Consider the following 26,122-nt stretch of genomic DNA (forward strand, 5'->3'; position numbering starts at 1 on the left):
CCCTCAGCTTTTGCTGTGGAACAGGAGTGCCCAAAGAATATGGAGAATAAGGGGAACTCCAGGCAGGACTGGCCTAACCTCAGCCTGCCTTGCTTGGGTTCCACTTTTCCTTCCCAGGCCCCATGGCTGAAAGTGCACGCCACTGTAGCCAGGAGGGAGGGTGCCTGGGAGGCATGGGCTCCCTGTCTGCAGGCCTAGAGGGAGAGCAGAGGCCCTATTTCCCTAATGCTGCCTCCCAGATCTTTCTGGGGAGGTCAGAGCTCAATGTTCACCTGTGCAGAGTCAATAACAGCCACGATCATGTTCAGCAGCTCTCCGCTCCTCAAGGTTTCATCTGGAAACTAAATGGAAAAAGAGAGGGGAAGAGTCCGGGGTGGGCTCCTCAGCTTTCATCCCATAGCCCACTCCCCTTCCTTATTACATCTCAAGATTTGACTGGGTCAGCCAGACATAGGCCCTAAAATAAACCCCTAAACAGAGATCCAACAGCTATGATGCTGGAAGACTTCAAGAACTTGAAGACCCCAAGTTTTGTTATTTATGTGTGCACATCATCACGGGTGTGGGTTTCCTCTGATAGTTCCCAAAGCGTGTGTGCACAGAAAGGAATGGGGAACTACTAGAGATAAAGCCAGAGCTGAGAGGACTGGCCATGGTTGCTGATTCTGTGTGGGAGCAGTGGTAGAAGAAATATTTGCATCCCTGGCAGCAAAGAAGTCCAACCTGTGCTGACCTTTGGCCAAAGAGGTGGTGTAGAGAGTTTATGTCTGGAGGTGTGTGGGGTAGGCAGGGCCTCATCTAGAGAAGGGGGAGGGAAGTACCCTGTGTCCAGCATCTGCACCCCTCCTCCCTCCAGTACTCGGCTGAAATCACAGTTCCTCCTGTCATGCCCTGGGTCCTCATTTCCCTCTTCCTGGGAACTTCTACCAAGAGGAGAAAGGGCCGATACCTGTTATGTCCCAGTTCCTAGAGTGTGAGTGAATCAGGGGAAATGAAAGTGAGTCTCCACTACAGAAGCCCTGGTCATCAGGAACTATCAGAGAGAATCCAAGCAAGGGTGAGCCATCAGAGGACAAGAGGGTCTGGGACATATGAACATGGATCTGGTTTGTGGGATCTGTCCTGGGTCCAGATGATGGGGCCCAATCTGAGAAGCCAAGTATATAGGCTCAGACCCCAATGCACATCAGTTACACCGAAGTATAGGAATTCAGGGAGTTTTAGAAATGTCTTAACCACTAATAAAGAGAAGTGGAAGAAGGGGACAGCTGTGAGTGTGGGAAGCAATGGCCCACCTAGGTTAGTGGGGATGAACAAAAGAGGGTTCAGGGTTGTGTGTGCTCACAGTGTTCACTGAGGTGTGTTCCTGTGAGCCCCCCCGGCACAGATACGGATGCAGGCACTGACCTCTGTGTAGATGGAGGGTGTGAGGTGGCACAGGAGCCGCACATCGTCCTCCTGGCAGGCCTTCATGTCCATCATCAGGCAGGTATGCAGATCGCCCAGCTGGGTAGCCTGGGCAAATGACTCGTACAGGTTCATCTTCCCTGCGGCGGCTTTGCTGCAAGACCAGCTGGGCCTGAGCCAGCAGCCTGACCCGAGTGCCCACCTTCAAGCATCCCCAAAGCAGGCTCCTGCTCTAAAACTGCTTTGCTGGCTCCAGATGCCCTGTGCTAATCTGCCTCATGTCCCTCCCAACGGCCTCCCGCAGGGGCTTGATAACTCAGGGGAACCAGGGGATACTCTTCTTTCTGTCCATCCTTCCCCAGAGCTCAGAAGGGCTCCAACCATGATCAGTGAGCGAAGCTACTGCCGGATGAGAGTCAGGAACAGAAGAGGGAGGGCTCAGGTCAGGCTGGAGAAGGCTTTCTCTCTTGCTTTCTGGGCTCTAACCATGAGGGCAATGACACCTCATAGCATATACAAACTTAGCTCAAAATGGCTTGTAGGCCTAAATGTAAGAATTAAAGCCACACAACTTGTAGAAGAGAAAACAGGAATAAATCTTCATGACAACAAAAACATAAGTGGTAAAAGAAAAAAATAGACAAATTTAGCTTCATAAAAAGTTAGCACTTTTTGTTCAAAAGATGCTATCAAAAAAGTTAAAACTCGCAGAATGGAAGAAAAAATATTTGCAAATCATTATGTCTGAGACTTGTATCCAGAATATATAAAGAACTCTTTTGGTATGCTACAAAATCTTAAAAAGATTCTTAAAAGTTGGCTGGGTATGGTGGCTCATGCCTGTAATCCCAGTGCTTTGGGAGGCAGAGAAGGGCGGATCACCTGAGGTGAGAAGTTCAAGACCAGCCTGGCCAACCAGCCTGGCCAACATGGTGAAACCCTGTCTCTACTAAAAATACAAAAAAAAAAAAATTAGCCGGGCATGGTGGTGTGCGCCTGTAATCTCAGCTACTCAGCAGGCCAAGGCAGGAGAATCGCTGGAACTTAGTATGTGGAGGTTGCAGTGAGTGGAGCTCGTGCCACTGCACTCCAGTCTGGGCTGCAGAGCGAGACTCTGCCTCAAAAAAAAAAAAAAAATCTTAAAAGTCAATAATAAAAAGACAAATAACTCAATTAAAAATAGGAAAATTTTTGAATAGATATTTCTCCAAAGAAAATATACAAATGGCTGGGCCCGGTGGCTCACGTCTATAATCCCAGCACTTTGAGAGGCCAAGGTGGGCAGATCACCTGAGGTCAGGAGTTCGAGACCAGCCTGGCCAACACAGTGAAACCCCATCTCTACAAAAACTACAAAAATTAACTGGATGTGGTGGCGTGCACCTGTAGTCCCAGCTACTCGGGAGGCTAAGGCAGGAGAATTGCTTGAACCCAGGAGGCGGAGGTTGCAATGAGCTGCGATCATACCGCTGTATTCCAGCCTGGGTGACAGAGCAAGAATCCGTCTCAAAACAAACACATAAACAAAACAAAAATTAGCTGGGCGTGAAGATCTGTGCCTGTAATCCCAGCTACTTGGGAGGCTGAGGCAGGAGAATCGCTTGAACCTGGGAAACGGAGGTTGCAGTGAGCCAAGATCGCACCACTGTACTCCAGCCTGGGCGACACAGCGAGACTCTGTCTCCAACAAAAAAAAAAAAAAAAGCAAGTCACAAAAGATCACATACGGTTTGATTCCATTTATCTGAAAATGTCCAAAATAATCTATAGAGGCAGAAAGCAGATCAGTGGTTGTCAGCAGCTGGGTGAAGGGGAGAAAATGGCAAAGTGATTGCTAATAGGTATGAGATTTCTTTCTGGGGTGATAAAAATGTTCTTTCTAAATCAGATAGTAGTGATAGTTGTATAACTTTGTGAATATACTAAAAGATTATTGAGGCCGGGCACAGTGGCTCACACCTATAATCCCAGCACTTTGGGAGGCCAAGGCAGGTAGATCACCTGAGGTCGGGAGTTCGAGACTAGCCTGACCAACATAGAGAAACCCTGTCTCTACCAAAAATACAAAACTTAGCTGGGCGTGGTGGTGGGCACCTGTAGTCCTAGCTACTTGGGAGGCTGAGGTGGGAGAATTGCTTGCACCCGGGAGGTGGAAGTTGCAGTGAGCTGAGATTGTACCACTACACTCCAGCCTGGGTGACTGAGTGAGACCCTGTCTCAAAAAATAAATAAATAAAAATTTAAATTAAGAAAAAGCCTTAGGAGTACACAAGGCTTATTGAGAGTAGGGGGAAAAAAAACCCAAAACCAATAACGGCATGGTGGCGCATGCCTGTATGTAATCCTAGCTACTCAAGAGGCTGAAGCAGGACCATCACTTGAGCCCAGGAGTTTGAGACCATCCTGGGCAACAAAGTAAGACCTTGTCTCTACAAAAAAATTTTTAAAAATTAGCTGGGCATGGTAGTGCATGCCTGTGTAGTCCCAGCTACTCAGGATGCTGAGGTGGGAGGATGGCTTGAGCCCAGGAGTTTGAAGCTGCAGTGAGTGACATGCACTGAGCTGCAGTGTCATCAGGTGACAGAGTGAGATGCTGTCTCTTAAAAACAAACGAATTCAACCAAACAAACCCACAAAGAAGGCCCTGGTGTGGGGGAGTCAGTGTGTGGAAGAGAGGCTCTCCAGGATATGTTCTGACACCATTTGAAACATGGGGACCATACCCACCTGGCCCTCAGGTAGTAGAGCAGGTGGTAGCCAATCTTGGGCTGCTTCTGATATAGCTCGGAGAGAAGGTCTAGAAGCAGAGAGAAGCTGCTGTTGTCTTCCTGCATCTGACATAGGTTCCTGGAGGTGGGGCAGGGGAGGAGAGGAACAGAGCTTTACCCAGGGAAGACTCTCCATGGAGTTTCTCAGGTGGCATGGGCTGTCTGTGCCCACAGCACATGTCCTCCTCCCTGGAAAGGGAGTCCCATTACCCCAGGACAGGAGCACATGTGTGTGCTGTCAGGGAGGATGGAGGGTAGAACAGTATCTCCTATAGCTGTGTGCTTACCTAAATATTAGGTACAGAGGCTTTCCTACAGACTCCTCCAGGGACCTACAAGAAGAGGGTTATATTTGAGAATCCATGTGAGGGGGGGCTGCTGGCACATATGGAGGACCAGCTGGAGGCTAGATGCTAGCCCGCTCCTTCCCTACTCAAAAGGCAAACTTCCTGCTGCTCCGCAGGAGCAGAGGTAACAGAGAAAACAGGTTCCTAACATGGGACCACGCTCTTGCCCTTTGGAGACAGGCTCCAGGCCAGGGTCCAATCACACCTAATTCAGCAGATTAGAGTTACTGGGCCCAGCAGCAAGGGCTGGAAGCATGAGGAGGGGATGTTAGTCCACCTCCCCAGTACGCATGGTGTTCAGCAGGTAAAAATAAGCTCTTGTTTAAATGAGTTGGTACATGTGAGAATAAAAACACCAAGTGAACAGATTTTTCTCAAGTCTACAGTAAGGGGTCTCTTGGACTCAGGCTGTTAAGAGCACCCTCTGGCTCCTGAGGCTCTGGAGTGAGGGAAGATGAGCCTTACTCCTCAGTAATCTCCTCGGGCAGGACCTCCCCTCGAAAGTGGGCCTTGAAGAGCTCCTGTAGGCAGGAAGCAAGGACAGACAGCTGCTCCGAGTCAAAGTCTTCCTGGGTGATGAGACAAGGGAGGGAGAATCACTACCTACACCCAAGCCCTCCTGTCCCCACGATCCCAGTCTTGAAACTCATCTGCTTCCACCTCCAGGATCAGCAAGCTCTCCTCCCCACTATAAGAGGGACACATCTAGGGGTGGGAAAAAGTGAGTTGTCTTCCCTGGGAGACGTGTAAGCTAAGCAGGCTAGGCTGCTTCCTCCCTAAGGGGTTGGGTTCCTCCTCACCTCCAGGACCTGGTCCACAATTTCCTGCATGACCTCACACTGGGCCTCCGTATCACTGCAGGACAGAAATGAGAGGAAATCCCAGGGACATAAATGATAGCAGAGGGCAGGACACACACCCAGAACAGTGCACAAGCATACTCACATGCACAGAGACAAAACAAAGGAGCTCTGTGTAAAATCCCAGCTTGGATGGGGAGGCTTTAGGGCAGAATTGGCTGCTCTCTGGGCAGAGGCCCAAAGAAAAGGAAAATCCCCACCAATCCTGCTTTGGTTCTCAGTTCTTCGCCCATGAATCTGCAGAGTGGGAACTCAAGGTGTTACGGAATGAGGCTGCCCCACTCCCAGCTCATACTCCCTAACATAAATTGCAGAAGAACTCCCTCATGAAGCTTCAGCTACCTCTCCACACACTCCTATCATGTTTGCCTCCAACCCCCATCTCCTGCTATACCCATTAAGCACCAGGTAGAGAGCCTGGGGCTGAACCTCCTGAAGTTGAGAACAGGGTCTGTACCCACCTCCCCTTCTGTAGCTGGAGTACTTTGTCCCTCAGGGACTCATCCAACTGGTCAAGGTAAGGGGTGATATCAACTGGCTCCTCCACAACTGTCTCCTTGATAGGGTGGAAGCGAAACTCCCTCTTCTTTCCTAAAGGGAGTGATTTGGGAAAGAAGTCAGTTTGCCCAGATGCCAGCAACAGAGACAGTCCCCTCAACCACTTATCCCCTTCTTTACATGCCCTAAGTGTGCACCTGTTTCCTCAATGCTGTGTGAGTGCCTGAAGCATCTCCCTGAATGTGCACATGTACTAGCTCTTACAAGCAAACAAGGGCAGGAACCACTTCTTTTTTCCTTCCTGCCTTGAGTGTTAAGTGCAGGGCTGTGCACTCTGGAGTCTCATCCAGACACCCTGTGAACAAAACTTTAACTCACAGGAATAAGGGTGACAGGAAGAGTGCAGAGAGGCTGCTTCTGGGAACTGGTCCTCTCAGGGCTGACACAACCCTGAACTAGCCCTTGCTGATGGCCTCACCTTTGCTGTTGAGATCCTCTTCATCGTCACTGAAGGCTGCCTCTGCATTGTCATAGCAACTCTCATCCTTATCCGACATATGGTTGTCCATCTCCATGGAAACTGGCTCCTCAATTTTGACTTGGGAGTAAAAAAAGATGAGGCATTTAATGGCCTCCTGGGTCCTCTAACATGCCCCATGCTTCTAGGAAGGGAGAGTGGAGGGCAAGTGAGAGAATAAGGAGTTTATCATCTAAATGGAATACTGACCCTGGGAGGACAAACCTCTTGACAAACCTCTTGTCCTCACAACCCTCCATGACCTGCAGAGGGATGTTGCCAGGAATAAGAGCAACACAGGACATGACTCCTCTATGCTCAGCTCATTAGGATTGGTAACTACAGTAACATCAGGGACAGTCCCAAGTGCTAGTCTCACTCTTGTCGCCTGGGCTGGAGTGCAGTGGCGCCATCTCGGCTCACTGCAACCTCCCGCTCCCAGGTTCACGTAATTCTCATGTCTCAGCCTTCTGAGTAGATGGGACTATAGGTGCCCACCAAATACAAATTTTTTTGTATTTTAGTAGAGACGGAGTTTCATGATGTTGACCAGGCTGGTCTTGAACTCCTGACCTCAAGTGATCCGCCCACCTCAGCCTCCCAAAGTACTGGGATTACAGGCATGAGCCACCATGCCCAGCCTCCAAGTGCTCTTTAATTTAAAACCAAGTTGGAAAATACTACTTGACTTAGACCCTTATCCCAAAACAAGGTGTGTATGTGTGGTAAGGAGATGGCAGTTGAATTGGGAGCAAGGTTTGAGGCCCAACATGACAAACTGTCATCAGAGGCCAGGGCCTAGAGCTGGGAAGAGAGAAGAGATGGGCAAGTTAAAGTGAAATAAATATTGTAAATATTACATGAAAGCCTTCTAACTACTGAGCAGGAGTTACTAGGAGAAAAGAGTTAAGAGAACAAGAAAGATGAGCAAGTCAAATAAGATTAGATAAAGCAAGAGAATCAAGACAGACAACACAAAAATGAATAAAAAAGATAAACTGAGGAAGGAAAAACTATGATGGACAGTGTCACGGAAGTGGAGAACTGTGTGGGACATCCTGAAAGGGGCTCTGGCCTGAAGGCCTGGTTGTCTTGCCCCTCTTTTGACACAGGTGATGGAATGGGAGGGCCTCATACCTTCCACAGGTGGGGAGGGTGAGCTGCAGAACTCAGGAAACTTCTCCCTCAGCATTGCCCGCAGCTCCTTATCCAACTTAGGGTTGTCAAACAGGGGAGCTAGGTGTCTAAATGGGGAACATGATGAAGGTCAATATCAGAGCTTCTCTTATTTTTATTTTTTTTGAGATAGAGTGTCACTCTCATCACCTAGGCTGGAGTGCAGTGGCACAATCTCGGCTCACTGCAACCTCCACCTCCCGGATTCAAGCGATTCTTGTGCCTCAGCCTCTCAAGTAGCTGGGATTACAGGTGTGCACCATCACACCTGGCTAATTTTTGTATTTTTTGTAGACACGGGGTTTCACCATGTTGGCCAGGCAGGTCTCAAATTCCTAACCTTAGGTGATCTGCCCACCTTGGCCTCCCAAAGTGCTGGGATTACAGGCATGAGCCACCGTGTCTGGCCAGAGCTTCTCATTTCTAACTCAACATGCAGTTGAGATAGGTCTAAGCCCAATCAGTATAACTGGACCATACTCAGATCCCTGAAGGGGGTCAACAGGGAACATGAAGGCATTTGAAGACCTTTGTAATACGATGGCAGGAGAGAAATTCCTCTAAGAGCCAAGAAGACATATGCCCAGCAGTCTGAGGTAGAGCCAATACTTTTTACACCTGTCAGAGAAAAGGGCCAGCAGTGCTATGGCAACATTTGGATATACCTGGACCTAATGAAAAATGGGAAAACAACCTCCTTCCCCCACCAAATTCCTTACGCCAAGACCCGTTTCTCCACAATGTGGTTGAGGGAGGAAAAGACACCCTGCCGCACATGGCCCTCCAATGGTGGATAGAAGTTGGGAATGATCTGGAAGGGAAGAAGGAGGGGAAAAATGAGCACAGGACTCCATCCAGAGGCTTCCGCTGAATTAGATCTGAAAAGCTGCTTTGGTTTTGATCAGGGGACACTGGGGAGTATGGCTGCAGAGAGAACTGGACTTCCTGACCATTCCAGGCCACTCAAATGAGAAATTCTTACTGGACCTGGCTGCTCCCCAAGGAAACCAGATTCTACCTTGAGTCACCATCCCTGTGATTGAGAAACCCCACAGAAAATGGAAAGATCCAACTGCAGATAGTGGAATATGGAAAGGAAGCATTTATTAACTTGGGGGATAGGACCCACGACCATTTCTGCTCTCAGTCAAGGCATACCGAGAAGACCCATTCAGTCGGAGATTAGGGGAGATACACTGAATTCTGCTCATCCAGGCATAGGGAGAAAAGAGAGCGCTAACACTTACGCGGCACATGAAATCCAGGAGTGTGGCAGTGATGGCTGGGTGGGGCTTCATGGAGTGGTGCATGACCAGGATGGCTGGTTCTGGAGGATGTGAAATTAAAGAACCCCTCACATCAGTCAGTCTTTTTTTTCTTTTTTTTTTTTTTTTTTTTTTGAGACAAGAGTCTTGCTCTGTCACCCAGGCTGGAGTGCAAGTGGTACGATCTCAGCTCACTGAAGCCTCCGCCTCCCAGATTCAAGTGAATCTCGTGCCTCAACCTCCCCAGCAGCTGGAATTATAGGTGCGCGCCACCACGCCAGGCTGAAGTCAGTCTGTTTCTATCTCCATAAAATGGGATGTCAATATACATGAATGGCTCTGGGAAGTGCTATGTCTATTCCCCCCATTTCCACTGAGCAGACAGGCCCCGAAACAGCTTGTAGCCCTCATTTCCCTTCTTGTTCCCAGCATTCAGCTCGGAGAAGGGAAGTAATAGGTGAGGAGAAGCAGGACATGGTACAGCCTTTTCCTTTGCCCATGCCCTCCCCTCCTGAAGACCATGCATCAGACTGTGGGGAGGAGGTACAGTGATGGCTTAGCCTTATCAAAGCAATTTTCTTTCTTAGGTCAAGGGAAAACTGATGAGGAACAACAGAGCTGCTCCCAGATAAACTGCCTCCACTCCACGGTGCCCTGAGATTTATGAGTGCTATCACTAAGAAAGGCAGTGGGGGCTTAGGGGGGTGGGGAAGTGGAGCCGCCTGGTCCTGGTCACATACCTATGTTCATAATGCTATCCTTGTCTGGACTAAAGAACAGCCAGTCGTAAAACAAAGCCAGCTTGGCATTGGAGGCAGCGACATTTGACTGGAAAAGAGAGGAGAGAAAGAGAGGGCTAGTTTCATCAATCACCTCCCTCTATTTCAGAGTCCCAAGACAGATTCCAGGGCCCACTTGGCTGTTTCATCTATGAAATTCAGTTCTAGTGAAACACGGTGAAATGCTCACCCCCCTTGTGTTGTGTATGAGTGAATACTCTGTGATCTTAACCAAGAGCACAGAGGACAGGGATTGGGCCAGGTACCCCCACAACCTTTTTTTTTTTTCCCCCAGACAGGGTCTTGCTCTGTTGCCCAGGCTGTAGTGCAGTGGCATGATCTCAGCTCACTGCAACCTCCACCGCCCAGGCTCAAGAGATCCTCTCACCTCAGCCTGGGACTACAGGCATGCACCACCTCACCTGGCTCATTTTTCTATTTTTTTGTAGAGATGAGGGTCTTGCCATGTCACCCAGGCTGCAGCGCAGTAGCATGATCACAGCTTACTGCAGCCTTGACCTCCTAGGCTTGGGTGATCCTCCCAACCTCAGCCTCCTGGGTAGCTGGGACTACAGAAGCACACCACCTTGCCTGGTTTTATGTTTTGTTTTGTTTTGGTAGAGATGGGTTTTGCCATGTTGCCCAGGCTGGTCTTGAACTCCTGGGCTCAAGTGATCCTCCCGCCTCAGCCTCCCAAAGTGTTGGGATTATAGGCGTGAGCCACCATGCCTGGCCAGGCCTGGGTTCTTTTCTTTTTGTTGTTGAGACAGGGTCTAACTCTGTCACCCAGGCTGCAGTGGCAGGACCTCAGCTCACTACAACCTCTACCTCCCAGGCTCAAGTGGTCCTCTCACCTCAGCCTGGGACTGCAGCCGCACACCAACACACTTGGCTAATTTTTGTATTTTTTTGTAGAGATGGGGGTCTTGCCATGTTGCCCAGGCTGGTCTCAAACTCCTGAGCTCAAGCAATCTGCCCACCTCAACCTCCCAAAGTGCTGGGATTACAGGCGTGAGCCACCATGCTCGGCAGGCCTGGGTTCTTGATACATCCAGCAGTTCATATCTCTGATTCCCATAGGGGACAATGCTTGGACTCAGAAGTCCACTTATCACCCCTGAGCTGAGGCAACAGTCAGACTAGCACCCCTTGGCCGCCCTTTCTGGGCTCTCCAGGCACATTCCTGAAGAAGAGACCCCCACCCCTCCAGGAATAGCCTGTTGTCATATCTGAATCAGCACATTCCAAGGACCCAGTCAAATGGGGGAGGAGGAACCCTGTTGGAAGAGGTCAGGGGGCAGCCAGATGCCAGAGAATGAATAGTTTCCCACCCTAGGCACAGAGAGGAAAACACTTGAAAGGAAATGCCTCCACTGCAGATTCGCTGCATTTACAGAAGGGAAGTAGACAAAGCTGATGCCAAAAAGGCATGGTGGTGAGGGTCTAAAGAATGCAAGCTCTGAATCTGAGAAAGAAACAGTTAAGAGGAATAGCTGAATATGGTATCTGGAAGCAAAAATGAAAAAGACAGGGATGCTCCAGAAACCCAGGCTTTTGGGAGTTGGCAGTAATGGGGAAGATGAACCTGTTCAATCTCAAACCCAGATGGAAAATAATGAGTGTAAGTAAATTTCTAGAGACACAAAGGGAAGTGAAGGCTGAGACACTCTGGAAGACCAGAGTGAAAGAAGGGCCCTTAGGGGTCAAGTGGCCCTGGAGTCAGGAAGAAGAATGGAAATATGGGAACACCACAGAAGAGGCACCCTTCACCACCCAGTATCTTTTGCCCTCACCGTGCACGTTGTCAGGAGCCAACCAATGATGGCCCACCGGGGCAAGATATCTGAACTCAGTACTTCATTAGAAGGGTGGACTACCCCACAGATGTAGCGAATGAGGTCACAGCGCAGAGACTGACTATCTGGAGTTGACAGGTACTGGCGCTGGAACCAATCTTGGTATCGCTTTTGTTGACCAAATCGCACCTGGGGAAAGGGGAAGCAAGAAAAAGAACTTAGAAGACAGTGTGGGGTCCTTGGCCAGAGGAAAACGAGCCCACTCAACTCTAGGTTTGCCCTAGACCTCCATTTCTCCACAATTCATTCATTAGCTCATACTGTCTCATAAGTCTCCCCTCCTTTAGGAGAACTTCTTGATTAAAAAAAAAATGCTGAAAATTTCTAGCTTGCCCTGCATTCTAATGTTACAGTCATTCTTGCCACTGACCTCAGGCTACATTTACCCCCAACTGCAACTTCAGTCCATTTTTTGGCTCTTTACTCCTTGTACTGGTCACTGACTCTCCAGTCAGAAGTATAACCTTTTCTCATTTTCTTGAGCCACTGGTGAACAGCAAGAAATGTTCTTCAAGAGTAACAGCTGGGTCTGTTCACCACCCAACATCAACTGAGAATTTCCTGGTGCTGACCTAACAGGACCATTATCCAAAGCCTAGACTCTCCAAACCTTCTTATAGAAAGTTTTTCCTCAAACAGACCCTAAGTGATCACAAATAGTAACACTAAATAAGGAAAAGGATCTGGTTTCCCTCTTCTTATATTCCCCCCGTCAGAAGAAATCAACCAAGATAGAGCAAAAAGGTAAAAAAACAAACAAAAAGATACTTCCAGACCAACATCATACAACAGAACTTTCAACAATGATGGTTGCTATTGTGCATGTGAAATGCACCTATTGTAACTGAGATATCGAATTATTATTTATTTTATTTTTTTTTGAGACAGAGTTTCACTCTTGTTGCCCAGGCTGGAGTGCAATGGTGCGATCTCAGTTCACTATGACCTCTGCCTCCCAGGTTCAAGCGATTCTCCTGCCTCAGCCTCCCAAGTAGTTGGGATTACAGGCACATGCCACCAGGCCTGGCTGATTTTTGTATTTTTAGTAGAGACGGGGTTTCACCATGTTGGTCAGGCTGGTCTCGAACTCCTAATCTCAAGTGATCCACCCACCTTGGCCTCCCAAAGTACTGAGATTACAGGCGTGAGCCACCGCACATGCCACTGCACCGGGCTCTGAATTTTTTTGTTGTTTGAGATGGAATCTCATTCTGTTGCCCAGGCTGGAGTGCAGTGGCACGATCTCAGCTCACTGTAACCTCTGCCTCCTGGGTCTGGGTTCAAGTGATTCTCCTGCCTCAGCCTCCTGAGTAGCTACCACCACACCCAGCTAATTTTTGTATTTTTTGTAGAGACACGGTTTCATCATGTTGCCTGGCTAGTCTTGAACTCCTGACCTCAAGTGTTCCCACCAGCTTCAGCCTCCCAAAGTGCTGGGATTGTAGATGTGAGCCACAGCGCCCAGCTGTGAATTTTTAATTTTAACTCATTTTAACTAACTTAATATATATATATTTTTTGAGACAGCATTTCACTCTGTCGCCCAGGCTGGAGTGCAGTGGCGCGATCTTGGCTTACCACAACCTCTGCCTCCTGGGTTCAAGTGATTCTCCGGCCTCAGCCTCCCAAGTAGCTGGGATTACAGGCATGTGCCACCACGCCCAGTGAAATGTTTGTATTTTTAGTAGAGACGGGGTTTCACCACGTTGGCCAGGCTGGTCCCAAACTCCTGATCTCAAGTGATCTGCCCACCTTGGCCTCCCAAAGTGCTGGGATTACAGGCATAAGCCACTGCGCCCGGCCAAGAATTTTTATCATACCTAGTCCTGCAGACTAACTTAAATTTAAATGGCAACACATGGCTGGTGGCTACCACGCAGTACAACACAGACCTGGACAATTATTCTGGGTGACTTGGGAAAGCTGATTAGGAAAGCAGTTCTCGACAGCCAGATTGGCCGCAGAGGAATGGCCTGGGACGTCTGCTAAAAACAGATTCTGGCTGGGTGCAGTGGCTCACGCCTGTAATCCCAGAACTTTGGGAGGCTGAGGCAAGTGGATCACCTGAGATCGGAAGTTTGAGACCAGCCTGACCAACATGGAAAAATCCCGTCTCTATTAAAAATACAATATTTGCCAGGTGTGGTGCATGCCTGTAATCCTAGCTACTCAGGAGGTTGAGGCAGGAGAATCACTTGAACCCAAGAGGCGGAGGCTGCGGTGAGCCGAGATTGCGCCACTGCACTCTAGCCTGGGCAACAAGAATGAAACTCCATCTCAAAATACAAACAAACAAAACCAAAAAAACCCCCACAAATTCCTCAATCAAATTATCTGGGAGAGTGGGATCCAGGAAGCTGCATCTTTAACATGCTCAAGTAATTCTGCCATTATTCAGTCAAGTCTGGAAACATACATAGCTTTCTTCCTGAGACCTCATGGTTCTCCTGGAGCAATCATGGGTTTCTTAGCGTGAACACTTTCACTCTCCCCTTTATAGAACATTTCACACTTGTAAATGATACTAGTATTTCTATATAATTATTGGTTTAGTGACTACTTTAGATAAACTAAAAGCTTCACAACAGCTGGAACTGTATCTCTCTTATTCGACAGTGTACCCCCAATCCTTAGCACCATGCTCAATGTGTAGGCATAGAATGAATAAAGGACAAAGAAGCCAGTAGCCAGGTAGATCAGGTACGATCATTTAGCCACCATTCTACTGGTTAGTAAACAATGGTAACAGCTCCACAGACCGAAGCAAGAAGCCCAGCCAGCGTGTGACCTCTTCTCTTGCTGCAACACCTTAGCTTACCCGGGATGTCATGAAGAGGAGTTTAGTCTCCATGTCTGGGGTTAGACGACATGCTAGGAATTTTCGGGATGTTCTTGACTGAAGAAGCTGTAGGATACCTGAATCAAATGTGGAAGGGAAGAGAAAAGAGGAAGCCTGAGGACCAGAAAGAATGAAAGGCACGTTGGGAACCTGGGCCAGGTACTGATGGCCAGTAGTCTTGCTCACAGAGAAATTCCAAGACAAGACCAAGGGAGGTCAAGCACAGGTGGGGATTCCAACCAGCACTTATGTGTTCTACTCCAAACAACCACTATCCCCAGGACCCAGCTATATTACTTCCTGTCTTCTGCTGGTCTTCCAGAGCCTCCTACCCACATGATTCCCACTGGTAACAGATGAGAAAGTTAAGGGAAAAATAGGGGAAACCCTGGCTGCTCTTCCTGCTCCTGATGATCCCATCCTTGGGTCCTGGAATCAACGTTATTTGTGGCATGAGCATGAGCCCTGGAGTCAGAAACATGTGGATCCAGATCCTATTGTAGCTCATAAGCATGATTATTGGTTTTTCACACTCATGCGTGAGATGTGCCTCCCTCAAACCTTGTTACCATGTCCCCACATTACCTGCCTGACATGAGAGAACAAAAACAATTTAAAAGGCCAGGCATGGTGGCTCACACCTGTAATCCTAGCACCTTGGGGGGCTGAGGCAGGTGGATCCCTTGAGCCTACGAGTTCAAGACCAGCCTTGGCAACATGGTGACACCCCATCTTAAAAAAAAGAAAAAAAAAAAAGAGGCTGGGTGTGGTGGCTCACGCCTGTAATCTCAGCACTTTGGGAGGCCAAGGCGGGTGGATTGCTTGAGGTCAGCAGTTCAAGACCAGCCTGGCCAACATGGTGAAACTCCATCTCTACAAAAATACAACATTTACCTGGGCATGATGGCGGGTGCCTGTAATCCCAGCTACCTGGGAGGCTGAGGCGGGAGAATTGCTTGAACCCAGGAGGTGGAGGTTGCAGTGAGCTGAGGTCACGCCATTGCACTCCAGCCTGAGGGACAGAGTAAGACTCCGTCTCAAAAAAAAAAAAAAAAAAAAAAAAAAAAAGACCTGGATCAAAATCCTGCCTCTGTCACCTAACCTACCAGCTGTACAGCCTTGGGCAAATTACTTAATCTCCTTAAACCTCAGTTTCTTTTCTTTTTTTTTTTTTTGGGACGGAGTCTCACTCTGTCACCAGGCTGGAGTGCAGTGGCGCGATCTCGGCTCACTGCAACCTCCACCTCCTGGGTTCAAGCGATTCTCTTGCCTCAGCCTCCCGAATAGCTGGGAATACAGGCATGTGCCACCATGCCCAGCTAATTTTTGTATTTTTAGTAGAGACAGGGTTTCACCATGTTGCCCAGGATGGTCTTGAACTCTTGACCCTGTGATCCGCCCACCTCGGCCTCCCAAAGTGCTGGGATTACAGGTGTGAGCCACTGCGCCCAGCCTCAAACCTCAGTTTCTTTATGTATAAATGTAGAAACTAAAATACTCACAGGGCTGTCCAGAAGATTAAATGAGGTAATACATGTTTGTCTAACACAGTGGAGGCACTTAGAGCAATGAAATAGATGTTCAATATAAGAGTACTACAATTTCCAGCACTTTCTTCTTTCCTGACTTCCCAGGTCCTGGACAACTGCCTTCAGAGTGTGTGTGTGTGTGTAGGACGGGAGGGGGTGCGTGCACGATCACAAGCACATGTGTGTTGAGGTGGGGTGGGGAGCAAAGCTGTACAGTTATTGTTCAGACCATAGCAGGACCCTGGGAAAGGGAAAGGGATATAAAAAGGACCTTGTCAGGGGGGAGGCACATGGAGACTCCCTCCTCCAAAGTGGATTTTGCCCAAGCTGGATCCTTGGAATTCAAGGCAAGACTGTTCCCAGGGAGGGGCCTTCTCTTACAGGACTAATTCCAGCCCTCTACTGACTCAGTCTCATGAGTTGACCTCTGACTCCCCTGCTAGACTCCGTGAAGCTGAACACTGGCCACTGGCTCACCTCCTGAGCCAAGGAGCTGCCGGGAAGAGGGGAGGAGGACTACAGTTCCCTGTCTCACTTTTTTCTTAGCAGTAATGTGGCAGCTGGAGTCTGCCAAGTAGGGGCTGTCTAGGAACTACATGAATTGTTCTGTACCTCTGCCATTCGCAGTTGTACTTGGCAAAGCTTGCCCTGTCCCAAGCTTCCTAAGTCTGACCACCAAAGACTCTCCTACCCACCAACCTCTACCTTCTTGATTCAAGGAAGACATACACATTGAACTCCCAGCTCTCAAGGACAGGATGCCTAAGACCCTACTTACCTGTGAACTGAGGACTCAAGGCCTGAGGATTATGGATAATATCTTTCCAAAGCAGTTCAAATTCTGGTATCCTAGCAACATTCTGAAGTAGTCTTACGAGATCCCGACCAATCATCAGACATTCCATGAACTTGATAGGGAAGAGGAAGTGGGGGACAGGAAAGAGAATAAAAACATGGATTGTTTACCTGCTGGAGGGAGGACAAAGGAACAACATGTTCTAGGGAGGGAAGGAAAGAGGGTTGAAGAAACTATATGATTTCTTCTGGAACCAAAGGATTGGCTCCTAGCTGTTCAGGGGAAGAGAGCTGGAAGCTGGGGACTGATATCAAGGATGAGAGGTTAGTGGGAAGTGCTGAAGCCCTGCTGGCTTTCACATTAATCTACCTCCCTCTCCACCCAGAACTGTTTCAATCCAGTTCAAGGAAGATTAAAGTTTCAGAAGGATGGGACTGGCAAGTTGAGCCCCAGAAACCCTAACCTCAAACTCATTTTGTCTAACAAAATTCTGCAGTATCTAATTCTGTGGGTCCAATTCTGTGGTAGAAATGTCTATATCTGTGTAGTCTAAATGAAACCCATTAGCAACATGTAGCTAATGCAACTAAAGAAGTGAATTTTAACTTTTTATCTAACATTAATTTTAGGCTGGGCACAGTGGCTCACGCCTATAATCCCAACACTTTGGGAGACTGAGGTGGGAGGATCACTTGAGGCCAGGAGTTTGAGATCAGCCTGGGCAACAAAGCAAGGCCCAGTATCTACAAAAATAAAAAGTAAAAAAAAATTTTAATTGCCACATGGGAGGTCTGATAGAGGACAATTCATAATCCCACTAGACCACGGGAATTACCCAGGAGAGTAGGTGGGGGACTGTGTCATGGTAGGCACACAAGGACAGCTTATGTCTGTGGTGTACAACAGTTATCCTTGAAGCTGACCAGGGAAATCCCAAAGATGCCAGCTTAACAGGTAGCATTTCTAGGAATTAGGGCTATTTTACACTAACTCCCCCTCCTTTCTACCCTCATCTGTTGACGAATGATGGAAAACACCAGATCTTGACGCACCTTCATCTCTAACAAGGTATTTCTGACTCCACTGCATAAACCTCCAGAGGTATCTTAGCCTGAGTCTCACTTCCCCACATTATTTTTTTCCTGTTCCCTCACCCGTTCCCGAAGCAGTGAGATGCAGAAGTCTACTTCCTTCTGTCGCAGGGCCTGGAGCTGGGCAGTCCCATGGTGGTCCACGATGAGGCGGAGGTACGTGTAAACAGCCATGGCAATGAGGATGCTGCTCTTCAGGACCCACTCCCTGCAGGGAGGAAACACACTGGTTCCTATGCTCTGTCTAGAACTATTTGCCCTCCCAATTTACCCTTCTTGGGCTTGGCTACAGTGCCTCAGAAATAATTGATGATTTGACACTGGGAGTACATGCTTTGATTTTTTGCTTGCTCACTCATGCTAGTATCTACTTGGACTATCAACTGGCTAAGCTATGGACAACTTCCTAATTTTCTCTTCCAAGTGCCTATAAAGATAAGTGCCAAATGAAAGCAATCTCTTTTTACCACCTAACTACTTAGCTTCCAAGAAAATAACTCTCTTTGTTGACTCATTCATTCAAACATTTACTGAGTGCCTATCATGTGCCAAGCAACATGTGAGGTACTAGGGACAGAATTAAGCCACAGTATCTACCCAGGTCAGACTATGGGGAAAAGCTGGGTAAGTGTCCCTAAGTCAGCGGTTCTTAAGTGTGGTGCAAGAACATGTGGGGACTGCCAAGACCCTTTCAGGACCTGGAGTTTTGAGAACATACTGTGCTAGTTCAGTCTGCTTATCATTAGCAGCTCACCATGCCACAAACCTTTCCCTGGCTCTATCTAGTCACTGATACACAACGAGTCCCCACTCCCACACAATGAGTCACCTGTCCTAAATCACAACCTGAAAAAAAGAACCCCATTTTGGGTGGCAAACTCCTTTTCCCATGAGTTTCAGAATATCCCTGAGGAAAAAGGGGGTAATGAAAGATTTGTTCCCAGTTGCTTTAAAAAGAGTAGAGAGAAAGACACAGTGGGGATATTCCTAAAACTCTAATCCTGTCTCTAAGTGACAAAACTGAGACACTGTCTCCTCCCAGCAAACAATGTGTAATGGCTTTGGCACCCCTGTTGGAAGGCAGGGAACTGCAGGAAGATGACATGGTGTTTAATTAGTCCAAGCAGGCCACATCCTGATTCCGGAAAACTACTCAAGCCACCTAATTAAAAGACTCTGTGGCCTTTTCTTTTCACAGAATGCATGCACTAGCCAAGGTTACTGGGGAACATTTCCTCCCCTACCTGCTACCTTTTAACTCCACAGCCCTAGAAACATTTGGAAGGGAGTGAGAAGGAGGGTGTAGGAGAGGACACAGTTTTACATTTCTAGGTATTGACTTTCACCAAAAGATGTAAGTTTTTTGGAGGGTAGAAAACAGGGCAGTTATCTGGCTGTTATCTGATGCCTGTACAGGAAATTCAGCTTTAAGGTATGGGGACAGGACGTATTTGGCACCAGGACCAAATAAGAAAAATCACTTTTTAGAAAGATTGCTAGCAAAGGTAACGAAATTACCTGAATCCTGGAATGGCATAATAAAGAGAAAGAAAGAGTTGAAAGGCCCCCTGACCCAGGACAGTAAAAAGGAACAAAGACCTAGGAAAAGCAGAGAGCTGGTAAGAAGAGACTGTTAGGATCTCACGTGCTAGTGCAATGGCACCAATAACAGAAGTGGCTCCAGGCCCAGATGTGGCTGCACATCCGTGCCCAGAGCACTAGGTGGCACTGCACAGCAGACAGGGCAGGGCTCTCAGACCTGGGCAGAGCACAGCACACAGCCATCTCTTTCACAAGTGTGAACGTTGGGAGGAGGTCCATTCTTCTGAACTACAGATAGTATGGACACTATTAGCCCTCTCAATCATTTGACTACTATGGTGTCCTCAATCAGAAAAGAGACTGAGAAGTCAAGCAAGAGGAAGACTGAAACCAAGGAGAAAGCTTCACCTCCAAACAAGTTCAGATGTGGAATAGCCCTCATAAAATTTCTGGCCCTTTATTTTGATGGATAAGGGAAAAATCAGCCAGAAAGCCCAATATGTACCCCTTCATGCACTCTCTACCACTGGAACCTCCAAACTCTATATGCAAACTCCAGCAGGATTCACTAATCTCTATTACCTGCTCCACCCCAACTGCCCCCTGTGCCACTTCAAAAAGAGCATGGGTTGAATGGAGAAGCTTGGAGGGGAGAAAAGGATACCTGCCAGGCGTGGGTGTTTGGCTGGCCCAATTCTACTGAGCTCATTCCTCCCTAACTTCCCCCTAAGATAAACATTCCAAGGAGGTCTGGATCAAAAATAAACCCTTATCAGATGAAGCCAGTTTTTCTGGGCTATGCGATATTTTGGCAAAGACCTCTTTCCCATTCCTTCATTCCTTGGGCATTAATTTCTTCACTTGCCAACAATACACTTGTCTCTCCCTCTCCTCGCCTCCCCCTCTCTAACTGAAGGTGTTCTTGGGCCACACAATCCTTTCATCCCCATTTCCCACACTCACACTCCAAATGGCCATTATCTGGGCTGTACCCCACCCTTCGTGGTGGACGCTACCTTTGCTCTGTCAGGATATCCAGAACACTTTCTGCCAACCAGATATTTTTGGCTGTAACATCTCCACCTGATTTCAAAAGGAGAAAAAAAGAATAGCTCCGATTAGCAAGTCAGCCAATCCAATACATCTCTTCACCCATTCTGCTGGTCCACCCTGACTGCCATCCCATCACTGCCATCCCTTCACTGCTGAGATAAACTGCCTTCTGTTCTGTCAGGCTTTAAAGTTTCACCCTTTGCCTCTAGAAAGAAGGAAAGGGAAGGTTCTGAATTTTTCTAGAAACCAGAGCTGCTACTTTCCCACAGATTGTGAGTTGGAGTGGGAACATTTTGGCCCTTGAAAATGAACGTCTGAGAAGTAGATATAAGAAGCCCACAGTTGGAAAGAAAGGATGATATCTCAGATAGAGCCTGAGAAGTACAGGTGGCTGACAACGGCTGCAGTCTAGCAACTGGATGTCCTGAGTCCTGCACTGAGGCCCCCAACAGGCCAAGAGTTTCTTATTTCCAGGTAACAGTCTTCAGTGCTTGCTATGAAACTTTGTGGGGCAGAATTAACACACAGTAATGCCAGACCAGTCTTGGGATAAGAAGCGGGGGCTGGGAGTGCCAAACAGGGAAGAAAGTGTCAGGAAAGAGGATAAAGATAGCCACAGCTATGCCTTGCCCCGGGTCTCAATTAAAAAATTCAATGTTCACAAAGTCACATATCACATAGATTAAGGTTCATACACATCAAAACAGGAGCATCAGTGTTACATAAAATTTTAAAGAGGAAGCAAGCCCCAGTGGGCTAATGGTGAGGTAGTAGCAGGTCACTTTTAAACAAACACATGCAATCTTGGGAGTAGCCGCTTGAATATGCGATGGCTCAGACAGATGTCATCGATGCCAAGATGAGAATAAAACCTAAATGTCAGGGTCTGTTTTGTGACATAGTTTGTCCCTCATTCTGGCCCCAGTAAAGGGCTTAATTATTAGGGAGCAAGCGTTCAGATAATGGGGGTGGAACCAGGGAAGATGTCTAGGTTTCTGAAAGCACAGGGACTTGGGAACAAATTATTTGCCCTCACTTCTCTCCCCATTTCTTCCTGCTCTGAAATACTATAAAATCTCAGAGAGAAGACTGGCTAAAATAGGCCAAATATTCTGTCAAGCCCTGGGTTTAGCAGGAAAGAAAATGAGGCAAGACTTACTGCTTTAAAAGGCCCCCCATGATTTTTCAATTAATTTATTTCTACAACATATGTGGCCAGAAGATGTCTGTATCAGAAGGAAACAGTCTAAGCAATCCAGGAATTCCGTCCCTTTGGCACTTAATCATTCTCCATTGTCTCTGTTTAGTCTCTGGGCTCTCCTCCTTTCTTCTTTATGCTCCTGCCATCAAACTCACCTGCAATTTGCTTCATAAACGTCATACAAACACCATCGGCTCCCAGAACCCCACTCTTCACCAGTTCCCGTACCAACCACACCAACTAAAGGAAAGAGGGAAAAACAGATGAAGAGCAGGAACTGTGAGTTTGAGAAGGGAGCTAATTCAATTACAACTGAAAGGAACACATTACAATTTAGACACACAATGATAGGGGTGTGTTAGCCCTGATTCCTCTTTCCCGTTCCTGACAGAGAGAAGATCCATCCTCTCTCTTTGAGCTGGATCTTGTCTTTTCTTTCTGGCCTTACCTGAGTACGGCAGGTATCCTGCAGCTTCAGGTACTTCTCCATAAGTATCTGGTTGATTTTATTCAGGACAATATTCATGCCATCACGACTCACCAGAGCTAAGTCCCGGTAACACTGTGAGAAGTAAAGTTTGTGATCAGCCAGCAAGCTGAGGATAAGGTCCTCACCCCACCCACAGTGGACCCCTTGCCCTCTAATCCCTTAAACTTAAATAACACCAATAAGACACCGAGTAGCAATGAAATACTTTCCATTCTGGACACTTTCTTTCCACAGGGGTTCTGCATTCCCAACCTATCCCTTGTTCTGTCACACAGAGTGGGGAAAAGGTACTGGTTATCCTTTAATGAGGCAGAAAAGCCTGCTGAGCAGCCAGGTGCAGTGGCTCACGCCTGTAATCCCAGCACTTTGGGAGGCCAAGGCAGGTGGATCACGAGGTCAGGAGATTGAGACCATCCTGGCTAACATGGTGAAACCCCGTCTCTACTAAAAATACAAAAAATTAGCCTGGCGCGGTGGCAGGCACCTGTAGTCCCCGCTGCTCGGGAGGCTGAGGCAGGAGAATGGCGTGAGCCCGGGAGGCGGAGTTTGCAGTGAGTGGAGATTGCGCCACTGCATTCTAGCCTGGGTCTAGCCTGGGCGACAGAGCGAAACTCTGTCTCGGGGGCGGGGGAGAGAAAAGCCTGCTGGGCAAGGCTCCTAGTACTATCCCTGTCCCCCCAATTTCCCCTCTTAGGATGTATCATACTGTTTGATGCCACAGGCTGAGCAAAACCAGGTGGAGGCCATCTGCTTTTCATCTGCCAGTCAGTAAAAGGTCACTGCAAAATGGGTTTCGTTCAACAAGCCAAAAAGGATCCCAAAGAGGTTTTTAGACCAGTACTGACCCAGTCAGATACAGCAAAGGGAGTAGTAAGGGAAGAAGATCCAGGGCAGGGCCCTAGACAGTTAAGGACAGAACCAAAACTGAAATTTTTTTGAATTTTTAGTTTTTTTATACTTGGGGTCTTACTCTGTTGCCTGGGCTGGAGTGCAGTGGCATGATCATAGCTCACTGCAGCTTCGAACTTCTGAGTAGCTGGTACTACAGGCATGCACCACCACACCCAGATAATTTTTAAAACAGTTTTTCCTAGAGACAAGGTCTCACTATGTTCCCCAGGCTGAAACTCTTGGCCTCAAGTGATTCTCCCGCCTCGGCCTCCTGAGTAGCTGGAATTACAGGCACAAGCCACCATACCCAGTTGAACTAAATATCTTTATTCTTTTCTCTGTGATGCCCTTTCCTTCTGCCACTTATTGAAAAAGGAGAGGTGCTTCAGCATACCAAATCCTGGGGGAGGTAAGGGAGGGCATGCTAATTTCTTCTGTGAGATTATTGCTTCCCTTCCCCCCTTAGTTTTTTTTTTTTTTTCACTCTGTCTCTATTGTGAGACCAGACTCCCGGAGGAATACCTTAGGGGGCCTCATTAGCAACTTCCTTAGCCTGCTGAGTTCTATCCTGTCAGGGTCCATCAGAAAGAGTAGAAACTAGGCAGGTAGCTTCCCACAACCTCTGAAGACCAGTAGCAAGGATGGCATCAGCAATAATAATCAATATAGTATAGCAAAGGCCGGGTACGGTGGCTCATGCTTGTAATCCCAGCACTATTTGGGAGGCCGAGGCGGGTGGATCACCTGAGGTCAGGAGTTCGAGACCACCCTGGCCAACATGGTGAAACTCCATCTCTACTAAAAATACAAAAATTAGCTAGGTGCGGTGGCACATGCCTGTAGTCCCAACTACAAGGGAGGCTGAGGCGGGAGGATCACTTGAACCCAGGAGGTGGAGGTTGCAGTTAGCCAAGAGCGTACCATTGCACTCCAGCCTGGGTGACAGAGAGACCCTGTCTCAAAAAAAAAAAAAAAAAAAAAAAGTACAGCAAGGATGTTGTTATACTATAGCGAGCAATAATACAGCAAGGATGGCATCAACAACAATAATATATATATATATATATAACTGCATTTGATATACGTAACAACCTTTTAAAATAGTTACTACTTATTATTATTTTTACAGATGAGGAAATAGGCATGGAGAGCTTAAAAGTTATTTGCCCCAGATCACATAAGAGATTAGAGGAAGAACCAGGATTCAAATCCAGGCACTCCAATTCTATAATAACATGCTTAACCACCTCTTGTATCAACGTTAGAAATAATCAGAAGAGGCTGCTGGGAACAGCGGTAAGAGTTTGTAATAGTTTTGAGACTCTACCTTTCTCCTGTCTTGGCCTCCCAAAGCACTGAGATTACAGGCATGAGCCACTCCATGCAGCAACATTTCTAAACTCTTTCATCCTATGCATTCAAAAGAGATGTACCCCTCAGTACCATCTGCTCTCTGGCCTTGAGAGACTCCTAACAGATTAGCTCTTGTCACTTCCTTCTGCCTCTACTGTCATTAAGTCAAACCAACTGATGATGAAAATACCCACAGTTAGAGATCCTCCATGTGCCATAAACTTCATGCCCAAAAGAGAATGACTCCCTCTGGGGGATGGTTGATGGTTGGGAGACCAAAAAAACAAATAAGGAAACAAGAAAGAGATGAAGGGGCCCAGTGAATTACTGTCAAATATTGATAGTTAAGTCCTGGACCCCTCCCCTGGAGGTAAGTCACAGAATGGGCAGAGGACAAAGGAAGTAGAGGCAGAGGGAAAATCTGTGTCAGGCCAAAGACAGACACTACTAACTAGAGAAGAACCTTGTTGTTCAAATGAATGCAGAACAGACTCAGGACAGGAAGCAGGACAAGTTCTCTCAGAAGATACAGGGTCAGATGAAGACAGCAGATACTGTCTGCCTAGTTCCATCCTCCATCTGGGACCTTTACTAACCACAACTGCTGGTAACAAATGGCAGCTGAGTACCGAGAGTTTCATACACCTAAGGCTGCCAGTTGTGTTACTGACCTCTGTGTCGGTTTGCTGACCAGCTTGGAAAAGCAGCAGATGAAACACACACACACGCATACACACACACACACACACACATGCACATGCACACCCTCAGTGAGGAAAAGAGGAGTGGAGAGTCTCAAAGGAAAGTAAAAGTGACTGGTGACTGGATGGCATTTATCCTGAATGTGTCAAGAGCAGTGATGTGTCAGCCTAGGCCCCAGAGCCCCCAAGCTTCTTTCTAGAGCTGCCTGCTGGGAGAAATACCTAGACCAAGACCTGCCTGGGCCTGAGTCCTTGACCCTTTGATAAAGACAGACCTTGACATTAGACCCTTACCCATTACCTTTATCTATTGACTGCCAGCACCTGCACAGCTTAGGACTCTACCTTAGCCTCCCTCCTTGCCACAGTTCCTCAGTCAGGCCTGCTCCCAGCTGTTTAGTTCAGACACCAAATAGAAAATAAATAAACTCAAAGGATATAAACATTCCTAAGAGCTGCCAAAAGGGCTGATGCAAATTAAGAAGGTACAAGTGAGACAAAATCCACCCCATGCATCCTCTACTCTTTCCCAATACTGACCTGCTTTCTCCTTAACTGAATTCTCTTGTTCACCTGTTCAATCCTTCCTAATCCCACCCACTAAGTCCCAGAGAGTTGGCCCTAACTCCTTGAACCTGCCTGCCAGTACTAACAGAGGCTCCTCAGCTCATGCTTCCCTATAGCAGGATTCTATTTGTTCAAGACTCAGTTTCCACTACTTCTCCACCATATCCACTTCCCATCTCAGCCCATGGAGATTCAAGAACAACTAAATCTCAAATACATCCTGAGGTTTCTGTTCCAAAGGCAGAATTAACCCCAAATACAAATCCTTAGAAAACAGTCCCATTGCTTTAAGCTGAAGCCTAAAATGATGCATTACAATCAGTCCTCATCAGTAACTCCCACCTAAAACTTCTGTAGGACAGAAGTATTTTTACAAAATAATCACCCTTTTAGGGAGAAGGAGCAAAGCTCTAGGGAGATACGTCACTAATTCTTCCATCATGCTCTGACCTGGCTCAAGGTCTCTGAATGAGTCACTACTTGATAGTTCCTCACCCGCCTAAAACTGTGTCCTCCTAATTCTGTCTTTACTGCCTTTGTCTGAAGAGGCCTGACCTGGAGGCTTGGCCCAGGAAGGCTCACAGGTAGGGGATTTA

General features: G+C 47.5%; 1 protein-coding gene and 1 non-coding gene across 3 annotated transcripts in view; one reads left to right on the top strand and one right to left on the bottom strand.

The window, feature by feature from the left end:
* The window catches only part of INTS3 (integrator complex subunit 3), a 46,733-nt gene that overhangs the window by 4,752 nt on the left and 15,859 nt on the right, over positions 1–26,122 (bottom strand). For both annotated transcript variants that reach the window (XM_009243822.4, NM_001131437.1), the window contains 19 exon segments: positions 21,973–22,086; positions 21,680–21,764; positions 20,287–20,353; positions 17,792–17,936; positions 16,620–16,749; positions 14,292–14,389; positions 11,411–11,602; positions 9,579–9,666; positions 8,821–8,900; positions 8,293–8,384; positions 7,535–7,641; positions 6,359–6,478; positions 5,844–5,973; positions 5,323–5,377; positions 4,988–5,091; positions 4,463–4,507; positions 4,135–4,254; positions 1,408–1,561; positions 273–341 (listed from right to left, as the gene is read on the bottom strand). In XM_009243822.4, the coding sequence (XP_009242097.1) occupies positions 273–341; positions 1,408–1,561; positions 4,135–4,254; positions 4,463–4,507; positions 4,988–5,091; positions 5,323–5,377; positions 5,844–5,973; positions 6,359–6,478; positions 7,535–7,641; positions 8,293–8,384; positions 8,821–8,900; positions 9,579–9,666; positions 11,411–11,602; positions 14,292–14,389; positions 16,620–16,749; positions 17,792–17,936; positions 20,287–20,353; positions 21,680–21,764; positions 21,973–22,086 (1,995 nt within the window).
* Positions 14,804–14,907, top strand: LOC112131498 (small nucleolar RNA U13). Its single transcript, XR_002913556.1, has one exon. It is a non-coding gene; the product is annotated as a small nucleolar RNA U13 (small nucleolar RNA).

Source organism: Pongo abelii, chromosome 1, assembly GCF_028885655.2.
Source record: "Pongo abelii isolate AG06213 chromosome 1, NHGRI_mPonAbe1-v2.0_pri, whole genome shotgun sequence".
Taxonomy (NCBI): domain Eukaryota; kingdom Metazoa; phylum Chordata; class Mammalia; order Primates; family Hominidae; genus Pongo; species Pongo abelii.